This window comes from Tachyglossus aculeatus, chromosome 3 (assembly GCF_015852505.1).
Source record: "Tachyglossus aculeatus isolate mTacAcu1 chromosome 3, mTacAcu1.pri, whole genome shotgun sequence".
Lineage (NCBI taxonomy): Eukaryota > Metazoa > Chordata > Mammalia > Monotremata > Tachyglossidae > Tachyglossus > Tachyglossus aculeatus.
This window is the reverse complement of record NC_052068.1, coordinates 69,375,690-69,389,101: the sequence shown is the minus strand read 5'-3', so window position 1 is coordinate 69,389,101 and position 13,412 is coordinate 69,375,690. Positions and strand designations below refer to the sequence as shown.

The following is a 13,412-nucleotide window of genomic DNA, read 5'->3' as shown; positions in this document are numbered from 1 at the left end:
GGCTCTGGGCTGGACCACAACCTCCCTGCTCTAACCAGTTACTCAATCCCCATAGCAGGGGATGATGAGAAATGGGTGAGGGGGGCATGTGAGGGCCCTGGTACACCAAAAAGCAATGCCACTCTGGGCTCCATAGTGGGGTGCAGGGCTCTGGGAAGTTCAAGTTTGAGAGGAAACAGTTAGAGGCCCCCCAGAATGAAGAACTGAAGGGGGTAGCTTTTCAGTCACTTCAATAAGAGTCCACTTCCTTTTGCAACCAATTCCACTCCCTTCGGCATTCCAGCTTTCTTTGCTTCAACCCAACAGCTAGGGTCAATGAAGCAGGATTCTTGGCCCCAAAATGTATCACCCAGCCCCCAGATGCTGAGAAGTAGCATGGCCTAGTGGATAGAGCATGAGCCTGGGAATCAGAAGGACCTGGGTTCTAATCCCAGGTCCACCACTTGTCTGTTGTGTGATCTCAGACAAGTCACTTCACTTCTCTGTGCCTTAGTTACTTCATCGGTAAAATGGTGTATGATTTTGAGCCCCATGTGTGCACAGGGACTGCTTAGTGGATAGAGCAAAGGCCTGGGAATCAGAAGGACATGGGTTCTAATTCCAGCTCCACCACATGTCTGCTGTGTGACCTTGAGCAAGACACAACTTCTCTGGGCCTCAGTTACCTCATCTGTAAAATGGGGATAAGAGTGTGAACCCCACTGGGACAGGGACTGTGTCCAACCTGATGAACTTGTATCTACCCCAGCACTAAGAAAGTACTTTACAAGTAGTAAGCACTTAACAAGTACCATTATTACTATTATGTCCACCACAATTTGCTTATATTCACCCCAAAATTTAGTACAGTGCCTGGCACATATTAAGTACTTAATAAATACCACAGTTATTATAATTAGGCCAGCAGAGTTGGTCAGAAGCCAGGCAAACTCTGGAGCTGGCTCTGGGGGTGGGGATAGCCACCATTCTAATGCCCCACTTGCAGAGCTCCTCTTTTGCTCCTTCCTTTCCACCCTCACTAGTCTGTAAACTCCCTAAGGTCAGGGATCATATCTACTTATCTCTCCCAAGTGTTTAGTACAGTGCTCTGCACACAGTAAGTGCCCAATAAATACTATTGATTGATTGACTGAAAAGAGCTCCTGAGAAAGAGGCGGTCAGCCCCTAGGCTCCAGACCACCAAACCCACGTATCCTCAGGAAGGGCCCGGTGTGGGGGTTGAGGGTCAGAGGGACATAATCTGGGGGTAGGGAGAAGTGGGGCAAGGAGAGGGAATGAAAAGCACTCACATTGCAGCCTCCCAGCACCTGTCGGTGTGGATAAATAAAGCTGTGCCATTTCAGGCTCGATTTCATTCACCACCAGGGCCTTGGGCTCCTGCAAGCCCGGCCTGAGCTCCAACCTCCTCAAACAGTCGAGACTTGAAGCCCGCAGCCTGCTGAGGGGCCAAGGGGTACTTCATTGGCTCAGCTGTATCAATCCAGTCTGTCGGGTACATTGATCTCCCTCAAGGCGGTCTCCCAGTAATCTCTCTGGCAGTGCCTCAATCCAGGAGTTCCCACCCCCTTCCCCTCCTCACCTTCTGCTCGCTCTCTTCCTCAGTCTTGGGCCAGCTATAGATCTCCTCAGCACCCTCAGCTGTTCCATGTTGTCTCCCAGCTTCAGCAGCTGATGACAGTTGGGGCGGGGGCATGGAAACGGGGGTAGGGGAAGACTCTCTCTTTTCCTGCCTTGGGGCTGATAGAGGAGCCGCTGGAGAGAGGAAGCCTTCGATCCCAAAAATGACCACTTCTCCTCCTGTTGCTACAGTCCCAACTCGGGACAGAAATCCCAAGGGACTAACCGTGGCCCGCTCTGATTAGCCTTGGCTCCGTGGTGGCTGGCCAGCTTGGATTACCTGTCCAGCAGGGTCCCTCCTAGGGGTGATGGGGCTCCCTCTAGAATGTAAGCTCATTATGAGCAGGGAATGCATCTGCTAACTCTGTTATATTGTTATACTATCCCAAATGCATAATATAGTGCTCTACACAGTAAGCACTAAATAAATACTATTGATGATTGATTGATTGAACACTCTACTCCCCCAGGAGATGGTGAGTAAGCTGCGGGTAGGGGCCAGGGCTGCAACTCTGCACCTGGTGGGCTAATTTTCTGGGGGGTGGAGCTGGCACCCAAAAGCTGGGATCAGGGCAGGGACACCTGGGACCCAGAGTGGCCACCTGTCCTGGGGAAAACTTTCCAGCGGCATGAAATGAGTGTTCTCTGAGCTCCAATTCCAAATAGCTCCTGTATTACCAACTGCCTTAAATAGTGATGGCCACCTCCCCCACCTCACAGAACTCAGAGGGTCTAAAAGTGGCCCTGGGCAGGTATTGTGGGGGGGTTTCTATGTCCTTCAGCTGTTGTCACTGTCTGTCCTGGACAGGAACCAACAGTGATCGGTGCCCACAGGCACCCACAGAGCTCAAGATTGGCCATGCTGAAGGTCTGCTGGATTGTAAGCTCCTTGAGGGAGGGATCATGTCTTCTAAATCCATGATGCAGGCCAAAGTGCTAAGTACAGTGCTCTGCTCACAGAAGTTGTTTGAACAATTGATTTCAGGGCCAGCAACAACCAGAAGGAGAAAGTAGCATTAGGGCAAGGTGGCAGGGAGCATCTCCAGCTCAGCATGAAATGCCCAGTTCCTTCTGACCCAGTTAGCTACCAACACGAGAAGTTAGAAACTCACTCCAGTGCCAATCATAAGACTGGGCTGGCTCCCCTCTCCCTCTTTCCATCCCACCTCAGCCTCCTGAAGGTAGCGAATCTGCAAAGTGCATCGGTCTGAGGGGGATGGGGGGGTCCTAGAATCCATGCCGACTACTCCTTACAGACCTTGGCCGAGAGCCTCCAGGAACAGAAGGGATCTCTTGCCCTGATTTCCCCCAGATCGCTCCTCCAAGCCCAAACACTATTCTTCAAAGGCTTGGGCTAGTCTGCAGATGTTGAAGTCCCCAAGGTCTCATCTGCACTTGCCAACTGCCAAGCTAAATGGTCAGCCTATCCCCTTGAGAAGTGTCCAGTGAAATTGGTCATCTGGGACAGAGGAGCTTGCTAACATGGCTAGAGGGGCCCAATCAAACAGAAGTTCAGGAAAACTGCTATCGTTCTCTCCAATTCTCTTACAATGGCCTGGGTCTCACTCCAACCTTAAGCAGATTCAATCTCACAAAGAAGTGGTATGTGGTAACTTTGCCTCTGTATCTGCATGCCCCCTCCCTCCCTCTCTATCTCATTGGGGGAGTTGATCCAGGGTAAAATCCCAAGACACTCATCCTGTCTTGGAATGTGTCTGTTCATTGTTCTGTTGTACTCTCCCAAATGCTTAGTACAGCGCGCTGCACACAGTAACATACAACTGACTGACCAACATTTTTTTTGATGGCATTTATTAAGCACTTACTATGTGCAAACCACTGTTCTAAGCACTGGGAAGGTTACAGGGTAATCAGGTTGTCCCACGGGGGGCTCACAGTCTTAATGCCCATTTTACAGATGAGGTAACAAGCACAGAAAAGTTGCATGACTTGCCCAGTCACACAGCTGACAGTTGGTGGAGTCAGGATTTGAACCCATGACCTCTGACTCCAAAGCCTGTGCTCTTTCCACTGAACCATGGTGGATTCCTCCAGCAGCAGTTTGGGGTGGAATGTCTTCCTGCGATTCTGCTTCTCCTCATGCAGCAGAGTCTTAAGCCACCTCTGGGTCTCCTTGCTTATCATGGGCCCAGGCTGAGTTGCTTTTCATGGCCTGAATAATTCCTGAGCTATTTTTCTTGACCCCACTCAGCTTCAGAGAGGAGACAAGCATCTTGTCATAGCAAAACCACCTTTACACATAGATATTCCACCTGCTCCAGGGGCAAACTAGACAGACTCAATGGTCATTCCTTTGACCCTTAACCAGGGTTGTTTAGAGAAACAGGAGGAGGGCAGGTTTCTCTAGTAACTACATGCAGGAGTATCCTCTCTGCTTCCTTGAATCGTGTTGCATTTTGATTTACGTTTTCCCTTTCTGTACACGGTTGCCAGTACTCTACTATAAAGAACATTTCCAGCTCAGGGGCTCTATGAAGGGTTTTAATGGATGGATGCATTCTTCATAATTCCTGGCATTTGCCCCAAAAGCCCCTAGATCCACCCAGACAGCATCTCGTTATCTTTGAAGGGCAGTACTGTGCCAATCTGCAGTCAGACAGCAGGAAACAAACTCATTAACTTCCTGAGCATAGCTTAGCAGCTTCTAGTCCTACAGGGCCAAATTGCAAGATAAAGCACTAGTTGATAAGTCCCTTTTGTTGGCAGTTTAATGTGATCATAAACATTTGCACCATTCAAAAATGGACAGGATCCTATAAATGTTTTTCAACCTGACTCCCATCCTCAATCCCTTTCTCAAATCACATCTCCTCCAAAAGGCCCTCCCTGATTCAACTTTAATCTTTCCACCCTATATACCACCCCCAACTGCCACTTGAACACTTTTCTTTTCTTCACTTTTCTTTCCCCCGATTCCTCCAACCATCATAGTACTTACGTTCATATCTCTGTACTCTATTACTTTGTACCTGTAATCTATTTTCACATCAATCAATCGTATTTATTGAGCGCTTACTATGTGCAAAGCACTGTACTAAGCACTTGGGAAGTACAAGATGGCAACATATAGAGACAGTCCCTACCCAACAGTGGGCTCACAGTCTAAAAGACATATATACATATATACAGACCACACACTAAAAGCTAGGACTTTTAGCCTGGACACAATTTCACCATTCCAATTGTTCTTCTAATAATAATAATGGCATTTATTAAGCGCTTACTATGGCCAAGCACTGTTCTAAGCACCGGGGAGGTTACAAGGTGATCAGGTTGTCCCACGGGGGGCTCACAGTCAATCCCCATTTTACAGATGGGGGAACTGAGGCCCAGAGAAGTGAAGTGACTTGCCCAAAGTCACACAGCTGACAGTTGGCAGAGCCGGGATTTGAACCCATGACCTCTGACTCCAAAGCCCGGGCTCTTTCCACCGAGCCACACTGCTTCCCTTCTGGCTTTTAACTTCCCAAGCGCTTAGTACAGTGCTCTGCACACAGAAAGCGCTCAATAAATACGATGGATTAACTCCCCATTTAGTCAATCGACGCTATTTACTGAGTGCTTGCTTTCATTCACTCACTCAATCGTATTTATTGAGTGCTTACTAAGTGCGAAGCACTGGACCAAGCCCCAGGGAGAGTACAATATAACAGCTGATGGACGCGTTCCCTGCCCACCAGGATCTTCCAATCTAGAGGGCCCACTGTTGGGTAGGGACTGTCTCTATATGTTGCCAACCTGTACTTCCCAAGCGCTTAGTACATGTTTCCCCCACTAGATGGTAAGCTTCCTGAGGGCATCGAGATCAACAAGGGGGAACCAGCCCACTTGGAGTACCTGCTGTTCCCGATGCATTCAGCGGCCATCACGGGGCTGGCCACCTGTGTCCCCAAGTCCCTCCTGGCCACCTGCTCCCTGGACCGATCTGCCCGCATCTGGAACCACGAGACCAAGTAAGGTGGCGGGGTGGCTGGGATCCTGTGGCTCAGTGGAAAGAGCCCGGGCTTGGAAGTCAGAGATCACGGGTTCGAATCCCGACTCTGCCTCTTGTCAGTTGTGTGACTTCAGGCAAGCCACTGGACCTCTCGGTGCCTCAGTTACCTCATCTGGAAAATGGGGATTAAGACTGTGTGCCCCACGGGGGACAACCTGATTACTTTGTATCTACCCAGATAAGCAGCATGGCTCAGTGGAAAAAGCATGGGCTTTGGAGTCAGAGGTCATGGGTTCAAATCCCGGCTCCGCCAATTGTCAGCTGTGTGACTTTGAGCAAGTCACTTAACTTCTCTGGGCCTCAGTTACCTCATCTGTAAAATGAGGATGAAGACTGTGAGCCCCCTGTGGGACAACCTGATTGCCTTGTAACCTCCCCAGTGCTTAGAACAGTGCTTTGCACATAGTAAGTGTTTAATAAATGCCATCATTATTATTATTATTATTACCCCAGCACTTAGAACAGTGCCTGACACAGAGTAAGTGCTTAACAAATACTATTATTATTTCTAGACTGTAAGCCAGTTGTTGGGTAGGGACTGTCTCTATATGTTGCTGACTTGTACTTCCCAAGCGCTTAGTACAGTGCTCTGCACACAGTAAGCGCTCAATAAATACAGTTGAATGAATGAATTTCAGTGTATTCTGCCTAGTGCTTAGTAAAGTACTCTGCAGTCAGTGCTCAGTAAATATTATTTATGCTTAGTAAATATTATTTATTGAAGAGAAATATGAGCACCACCACTATTGGATCAGCCCCATGGCCCAGGAATGTGTCACCAATAGTGGCACCAGGATGACTGGAAGAAACATGGACTAGCTGTTCTTTCGTACTCCACCCATCTTGGCTGAGGATGGACCATCCAACACCCTTAACTCTACCCCTCTCCATCCCTAATTTTCCTTCCAGTGACCCAGCATGGATCACTCATATCTGGATGTATCCAAACCCACCTTTAAACATATAGGCACTTTCAGCATGGCTTTATGTGGGAACAGATTTCATGTACACACCATCCACAGGGTGCCACTTTCATGCTGAGTGTGTGACCCTGGGAGTGTGGGTTTTGGAGAACAGTAAATAATGTCCTTTCTGGCTATTCCCCTTCCTATCTGACAGCCATCATCAACATAATTAACAATGGTATTTATTGAATGTTTGCTAAGTGTAGAGCACTTTATGAAGTGCTTGGGAGAGTACAATACAACCGAATCAGTACACACATTTCCTGCCCACAACGAGTTTGCCACTCTCCCCCCTTTCAAAGTCCTTCTAAAATCACATCCCCTCCAAGAGGCCTTCCGTGGCCAAACCCTCATTTCCCCTCTGCATCACCTATGCACTTGGATCTGTATTCCTCAAACACTTTGATACTCACCCCAGCCCCATAGCACTTATGTACAAATCCTTATATTCTATTTCCCCTACTTGTAATTTATTTTAATATCTTCCCCCCACCATAAGCTGTAAGCTCCTACCAACACCATTGTATTGTACGTTTCCAAGGGCCTAGTACAGTGAGCTGCACGCAGTAAGGGTTTAGTAAATATCATTGATTATCACCCACACCCTAGGCAGCCCTGAACACCATGTTATCTTGGGAAAACCAATCACCAAAGGGTTGAAAAGGATCCTAAGAGGTCATATCATTCAGCCCCCTGCCTCTAAAAAGGACGCTGTCCAACCTTCCTAAGCCAAGGAGAATCTAAACCATTTATAAAGACCTCCAAAGAGCGAGAGGCCTTTCATTCCACTGTTAAACAGCCCCACGTCCCTTTTGCAGCAGTTTAAGCCTCACCTCCGTGCCAGCATTCTTGTACTGAGAACATGGAGTTAACTTTCTGCGACCCCTCAGAGACACGGAGTGAAGTCACAAGCTATGTTTAACATGGAACACGAAGAATGTGCTGAAGCTTTTTTCAGCCAAGAGAGGTTCACGGATCCCTGGCACAGAGAGCCCCTGATCGATGGTTATTCCCTTTCTCCATGGACACAGGAGGTGGAGGGGTTCTCCTGGAAAAGGTCTGGGCTATTTGAGACACAGGCCTGGCTCACTGGCCAAAAGCACCTCCCTTTTAAGATGGGGCAAAGTACAACAGCTGAGCTTCATAAGGGTACTTAAGTACTTATTATGGGCTAAGTGTTTGGGTATCTACAAGACAGAAACAGTACCTGTCTCACATGAAGTTCACAACCTAAGAGGGAGGGAGAGCATTTTACACACAAAAAAACTGAGGCACAGAAAAACAAAGTGACGTGCCACTTAACAGGCCACTGGTAGAGCTGGGATCAGAACTCAGGTGTCCTGACTGCCATCCCATGAGTTTTCCACTAGACCACACTGCCTCCCTTAATGATCAAAAGTCAGTTTTGAACCCCCATTGGTTTCTCCTCGGGCTCTGCCAGTTTAAGGCAGCTTTGGGTGGCAGAGAGTGGGAAAACTGAAGGACCTTGGATTGAATTGGGCTATACAGCAATCTGGTCACCCTGCAGGTGGCTGCTGCCCCAGCCCCAAACCATCAGCCTTCCCTTGGGCTGTGTCCCAGGGGGAGTTTGGCCCACTCCCCTTGCACAGCGATGACCAACCCTACAGCCATAAAATGACAGGAGGCTCCACCACGGGAGGGGTATCTGGCCCTTGTTTCTCCTCCACAGCAGGGTCTCCTGACACCCAGACCCTCAGAAAGCAAGGCATCTGAAGAGTTGACAAGCATGGGACACAGAGCTAGCTGAAATACACTCCCCCCGGCCACCCACCCAGCACTCTTGGTTTTTCCGTTTGCTCAGGCTTTGATTTCCACCTTCAAGATAATTCCTGAGGTGGGGAGGAAGGAGGAGGGCAGCTGTTGTCATGACAAAATGGAAGCTTTAATTGAGGTTTCTTCCCCTCCCATTACCAAAGATCCGGAAGGCATGGAAGGCAGCATGGGCTGATGGATAGACCATAGATTTGGTAGATAGACCACAGGCCCTAGGAGGCCAGGGTTTGCATCCCAGCTCTGCCACTTGCCCACTGTGTGACCTTGCCAAGTTATGTAACCTCTCTGTGTCTCTTTTCCTCATCTGTAGAATGGTGAAAAGAATCCCTGCCACTCCTTACCTTACAGGCATGTTTTGAGGGTAAAACAATGGGAAATGGGTGTGAAAATAAAAGTGCTCCACCCTGCTTGGTGCCAGCTGGACCCTTGCCCAAGGGCAGAGGAATGGCTGGGAGGGAGAAGTCAGTACTGGGGGAGCAGGTAGAGGGGATTGGAGTAAAATGGCAGGAGAAAAGAGGAGGGGAAAGGCCATGGTTTGGAGAAGTCAGCAAAGTAAGTGAGGAGAAGTCTGTACGGCCTCTCTCTGGGCAGAAAAGGGGAATTGAAGCTGGTGAATTGTGCTTCTGAGAGGTGAGAGTGGAGTGGGGGAATGGACGCTCCAAGTGATTTAGGTGGGTGGGTGAGAGAAGTGGGGACTGAGCCAGAGGGCAAAGCTTGGCCTGTACCTTCTCATTCTGGTAAGAGGAGGCAAGGGGGCAGCCATTCCTCACAGGAACAGTCCGCTCCCTGCCCTGAGAAGCTGGAGCCCTGTCCCATCCTGAGCTGTCAGCTTCTTTATAGAACTAGGGCAGAGGATCATTTCACCCAAACACCCAGTTTGTCTTCTGGGCCACACCTCTGCCGCCCAGCTTCTGGAGCCCCCGGACCCCCTGCCTGCCCTGGTCACAGAGGAACCTCAGTTCTGCTCTTCACAGGGCTGTCTTGACACCCTGGCTCCTTACAAAGCAGGGAATGAGCCCTGTTGGTTTTATCCCTTCTCAGCCAGCCAGTCTCCCTTCTCTAGAGTAGGCGAGTTGTCCTTCGGTTCAAAGATGGCCCCCTCTTTTAGATGGAGCAAAACACAAGATCACTTCACTACCAGAGAAGCAGCGTGGCTTAGTGGAAAGAACATGGGCTTAGGAATCAAAAGGACCTGGGTTCTAATCCCAGCTCTGCCACTTGTCTGCTGTGTGACCTTGGGTAAATCACTTAACTTCTCTGAGCCTCAGTTACCTCATCTGCAAAATGGGGATTAAGAGTGTGAGCCCCATGTGGGACGGGGACTGCGGCCAACCTGATTAACTAGTGTCTACCCCAGCACTTAGAATATACTTGGCATACAGTAAGTGCTTAACAAGTACCATAATAATAATAATAATAATTATTATTATTATTATTACTCTCTAGAGTCTTCCACCCCAAACGACATCTGCTCCCTTCTAGACTGTGAGCCCACTGTTGGGTAGGGACCATCTCTATATGTTGCCAACTTGTACTTCCCAAGCGCTTAGTACAGTGCTCTGCACACTGTAAGCGCTCAATAAATGCAATTGAATGAATGAATGCTCCACTACCCTTCCTCCACTGCTGTCCTCACAGCCCCGACTCTTTCCCTGCCTCCACCCTGACTCATTTCTCCTCCTCCCCCGACTGAAACTGCCTGCAGTCCTTCCCTGGGCTACTATATGTTGCCGATTTGTAATTCCCAAGCACTTAGTATAGTGCTCTGCACGCCGTAAGTGCTCAATAAATACGATTGAATGAATGAACTCTCAGCAATCAATTAGTCAATCATATTTATTGAGCACTTACTGTGTGAAGAGCACTGTACTAAGCATTTAGGAGAGAATAATATAACAGATTTAGTAGATATGTTCCCTGCCCACAAGGAGCTTACAGTCTTGAGGTAGGAGACAGATATCATATAAATAAATTATATTTATTTATAGCAGCCCACTGGGTGGCCATGCTGGCACGGCAGTGCCTGCCAGAGGTGAGTTCGAGACTCTCTTTGGTTTTGTCCTGTGTGCAGACATGTTGAGCCAGGTCAGCATGGCTGCATGGTGCAGGAAGGGATCAGGACCAGACCTGCCATTCTCCAACTGGGAGCCCCCATAGACATGAGGATCACCAGAGAGCCCGGAGCCAGCCACCACAAGATGTAGCAAACTGTGCGGGCCTTCAGAAAAACTCAAACCTCCTCTTGGGGGGACCACATTGGGTTGGGAGGTCAGTGACTCAACTAGAACACGGGAAAGAGAGCCCGTGTTTAATGGAAGGCTTCCCATCATGAAGCATTTAGGATGGGCCATTTTGTAGCAGGACAACTTTCATTTAACTGGCGCCCTTGTGCTTTCTAAACTCCCAAATGATAACTTCTCCTAAAGAGAGTAGCTATAGGGAGCTTCCCTCAGACCTGTGAGCAAAGAAGCGAGTTTATGGGAGAATGTGAGTGAAAAACAAAAACACAAAAACAGAGGGTGGGAGACACAACAAGTAAAAATATGGGAGAAAACTGGGTGCAGGGTGGGAAATGAGAGAGAGAGAAAAAAAATTGATGGAAAGTGAAATAGAGAAAGAGTTGAGTGGGGAGAGTGAGCGAAAGAAAGAGTTAGAGAGGTTAGCAACCAAAGTCAGAGGTATTCCTGGAAGAATGTTGAAACAGATAGGCACACTCCAGCTCCTCGCGGCCGCCCATCTTTGGCTACCTAGATAACAGGCGTGCTTTTCCAAAAGAACTGAACGCACTTTCCACTGAATATCTCAAGTGTCAGGGGAACCAGAGAGAATGTCAAAAGGTTGGTTGCTCCCCCCCAGGATTATTCTGATAACACATTACTTCAGAGCCTTTCCACGGTCTGGTCTCAAAATAAGCCTCACTCAGACTCACTGGTTTGCCAGATGGTGACAGAGAGGCAGGCAGATTCAGCTTTAGTTCATTGTACACCAAAGGAGCATTTACAGAGGCACTCATTTGACCCACAATCTTGTGCCGGAATGGATTGGCTCATTAGTCTTCCGATTAAATGATAATTTCCCACGCCAAGCTTCCCTCACATTCACGCCTCTATTTTGTGAAATATTCAGGACCTTGGTCTTGAAGAAGGGTTTCTCAGCTCCCCAAACCCTCTCATCCTAATCAACAATAGTCTTCCCAAGAGCCTCATTGGAAAGCATGTAACACAGAATAGCCCCGAAAAGCGAGAGGGAAAAACATTCCCTATAGCATTAAAGGAACAGGGTGCAGGCATGGGGGCAATCAGTATTGAAACTGACTGGCGTCAACCTTTTCAGTTATACCTGTACCCAGGATCAAGTCCATTTGCCAGGGGCGTCTCCTTGGAGCACAAAGGACAATCCTGAGAGAGCAGAGAATTTCCAGACCTTTTCCAATGTGAACTTCACTTCCCTGCTCGAAGCATAGATTTGTCCTTCCTGAATAGGGCAGGAAAGGATCGAGAGTTCTACCCAGCTCCTGAAGTCTTCACTGGAAAACCTATTTCAACCTGACCTTTCCCTCTCTCGGTTTCACATCCCTTGCCCCCGGGGCCCCAACATGTCCCAGGATCCAGATTGGCGGGGGTTAGGTCAGATGTACTTGTTATTTCTGACTCTGGACTCTACACTGGATCAATACCTCACCGCTGAGCCCCTACCCTCTGGTCAGTCAAAGGAGTTATTCATTGCTAAATCTGTCCATCAGCAACCATTTATTGGCTGGCTACGGGAAACAGAGCATGAAAGCATCCAGATCCCACCAAAGGGCTGGGTAAACCATCTCAGACTGGGTGGCAGAGGTGTTAACTCCCTTCTAATCGACTTGGATTAGCACGGAGGTTATTTCCCTGAGGACAGGTCTCCATTTAAAAGGAGCTACCCTCTCTGCTCTGAGGAGGGAAGGAGAAGCATCGTTCCCTGACAGTGAGCTTTTTCCCCCAGACACATGTAAATCAATGATATTTATTGAGCACTTACTGTGTGCAGAGCACTATGCTTAAGTGCTTGGGAAAGTACACAATATAATAGAGTTGATAGATATACTGCCCACCCACATGAGCTTACTGTAAAATCAAGCATCCACCCAAGACACTAGTTGGTTAGCACTGCTTCCCCCACTGTGAGGCACCCCTAGATTTACTGTGTGGTCAGCAGTTCCAGTTGCCGGTGCCCGCTGGGTTTCGGGGGAGCAGAACCAGCTAGGGTGGCTCAGCAGACGCTCCCTCAAGAGGAGCACCTCGCCCCATCCACTGTGAGTACTTACTCTGGAGATGGTCAGGGGCATGTTGAAGTCCTTTCCACCTTGCAGTCGGAAGCCCCACGGACCCGGGCCGTTCAGAGTCACGCTGTAAGCCATTCTGTGGCTCTTGTAGCAGCTACCTCTAAGCTCTAAAGAACAAACAAATAGACACGCAGAGGAGGTGAAAGGGGGGGGATTTGTAATCAATTTGAAAAAAGAAGTCACCCGCACACCAAGGAAAAATCAGCACGCTACCGGCTGGTTGGTGCCTTGCCTGTTCAGTCCCGTTGGAGAGTCACCTAAGAATAGGCAGGAGCTTTAATGCAGATACTGATATCTCAGCTCAGCTGGGTCCATAAAAGGGTTGTAACCAAACACTCAATCTGCTAGGGGCTCCATGACTCAGAAGTCTAATATAGCCTCAAGAGAGGTTAGCTGATCTTTCTCGGTTCCACTACCCTGGCTTTGAGCTGACAGTGGCTCATGATAAGGAAATGTATATTATTATCATTGTTAATAATTAGAGAAAAGAAGTTCCCACCCTTTGAGTCTGGCTTGCTCCTGCCCTCATGGGAAGTCTGTGGCTGATTCCTTCCTAACTGTTGCATTTGTCGCATTGCTCCATTTGTACGGCAGATTTTGCAGGGAGCCCCATACTTCATTTTCACAAAACAAGGCCCTTAAAGAAATCTGGGGTGGGGAAGATGAAGGAGGATGTGATTTCCAACCTAGGGATGGTCATAAA

General features: G+C 48.6%; 1 protein-coding gene across 2 annotated transcripts in view; it reads right to left on the bottom strand.

Moving 5' to 3' along the window:
• Positions 1-12,976, bottom strand: part of LDB3 (LIM domain binding 3) — a 148,635-nt gene extending 135,659 nt beyond the window's left edge. For both annotated transcript variants that reach the window (XM_038743480.1, XM_038743479.1), the window contains exons 1-2: positions 12,923-12,976; positions 12,692-12,816 (exon numbers count right to left, since the gene is read on the bottom strand). In XM_038743480.1, coding sequence (XP_038599408.1) covers positions 12,692-12,784 — 93 coding nt within the window. In that variant the 5' untranslated portion in view covers positions 12,785-12,816; positions 12,923-12,976. The remainder of the gene's footprint in view (positions 1-12,691; positions 12,817-12,922) is intronic.
• Positions 12,977-13,412: the final 436 nt, after the last annotated feature.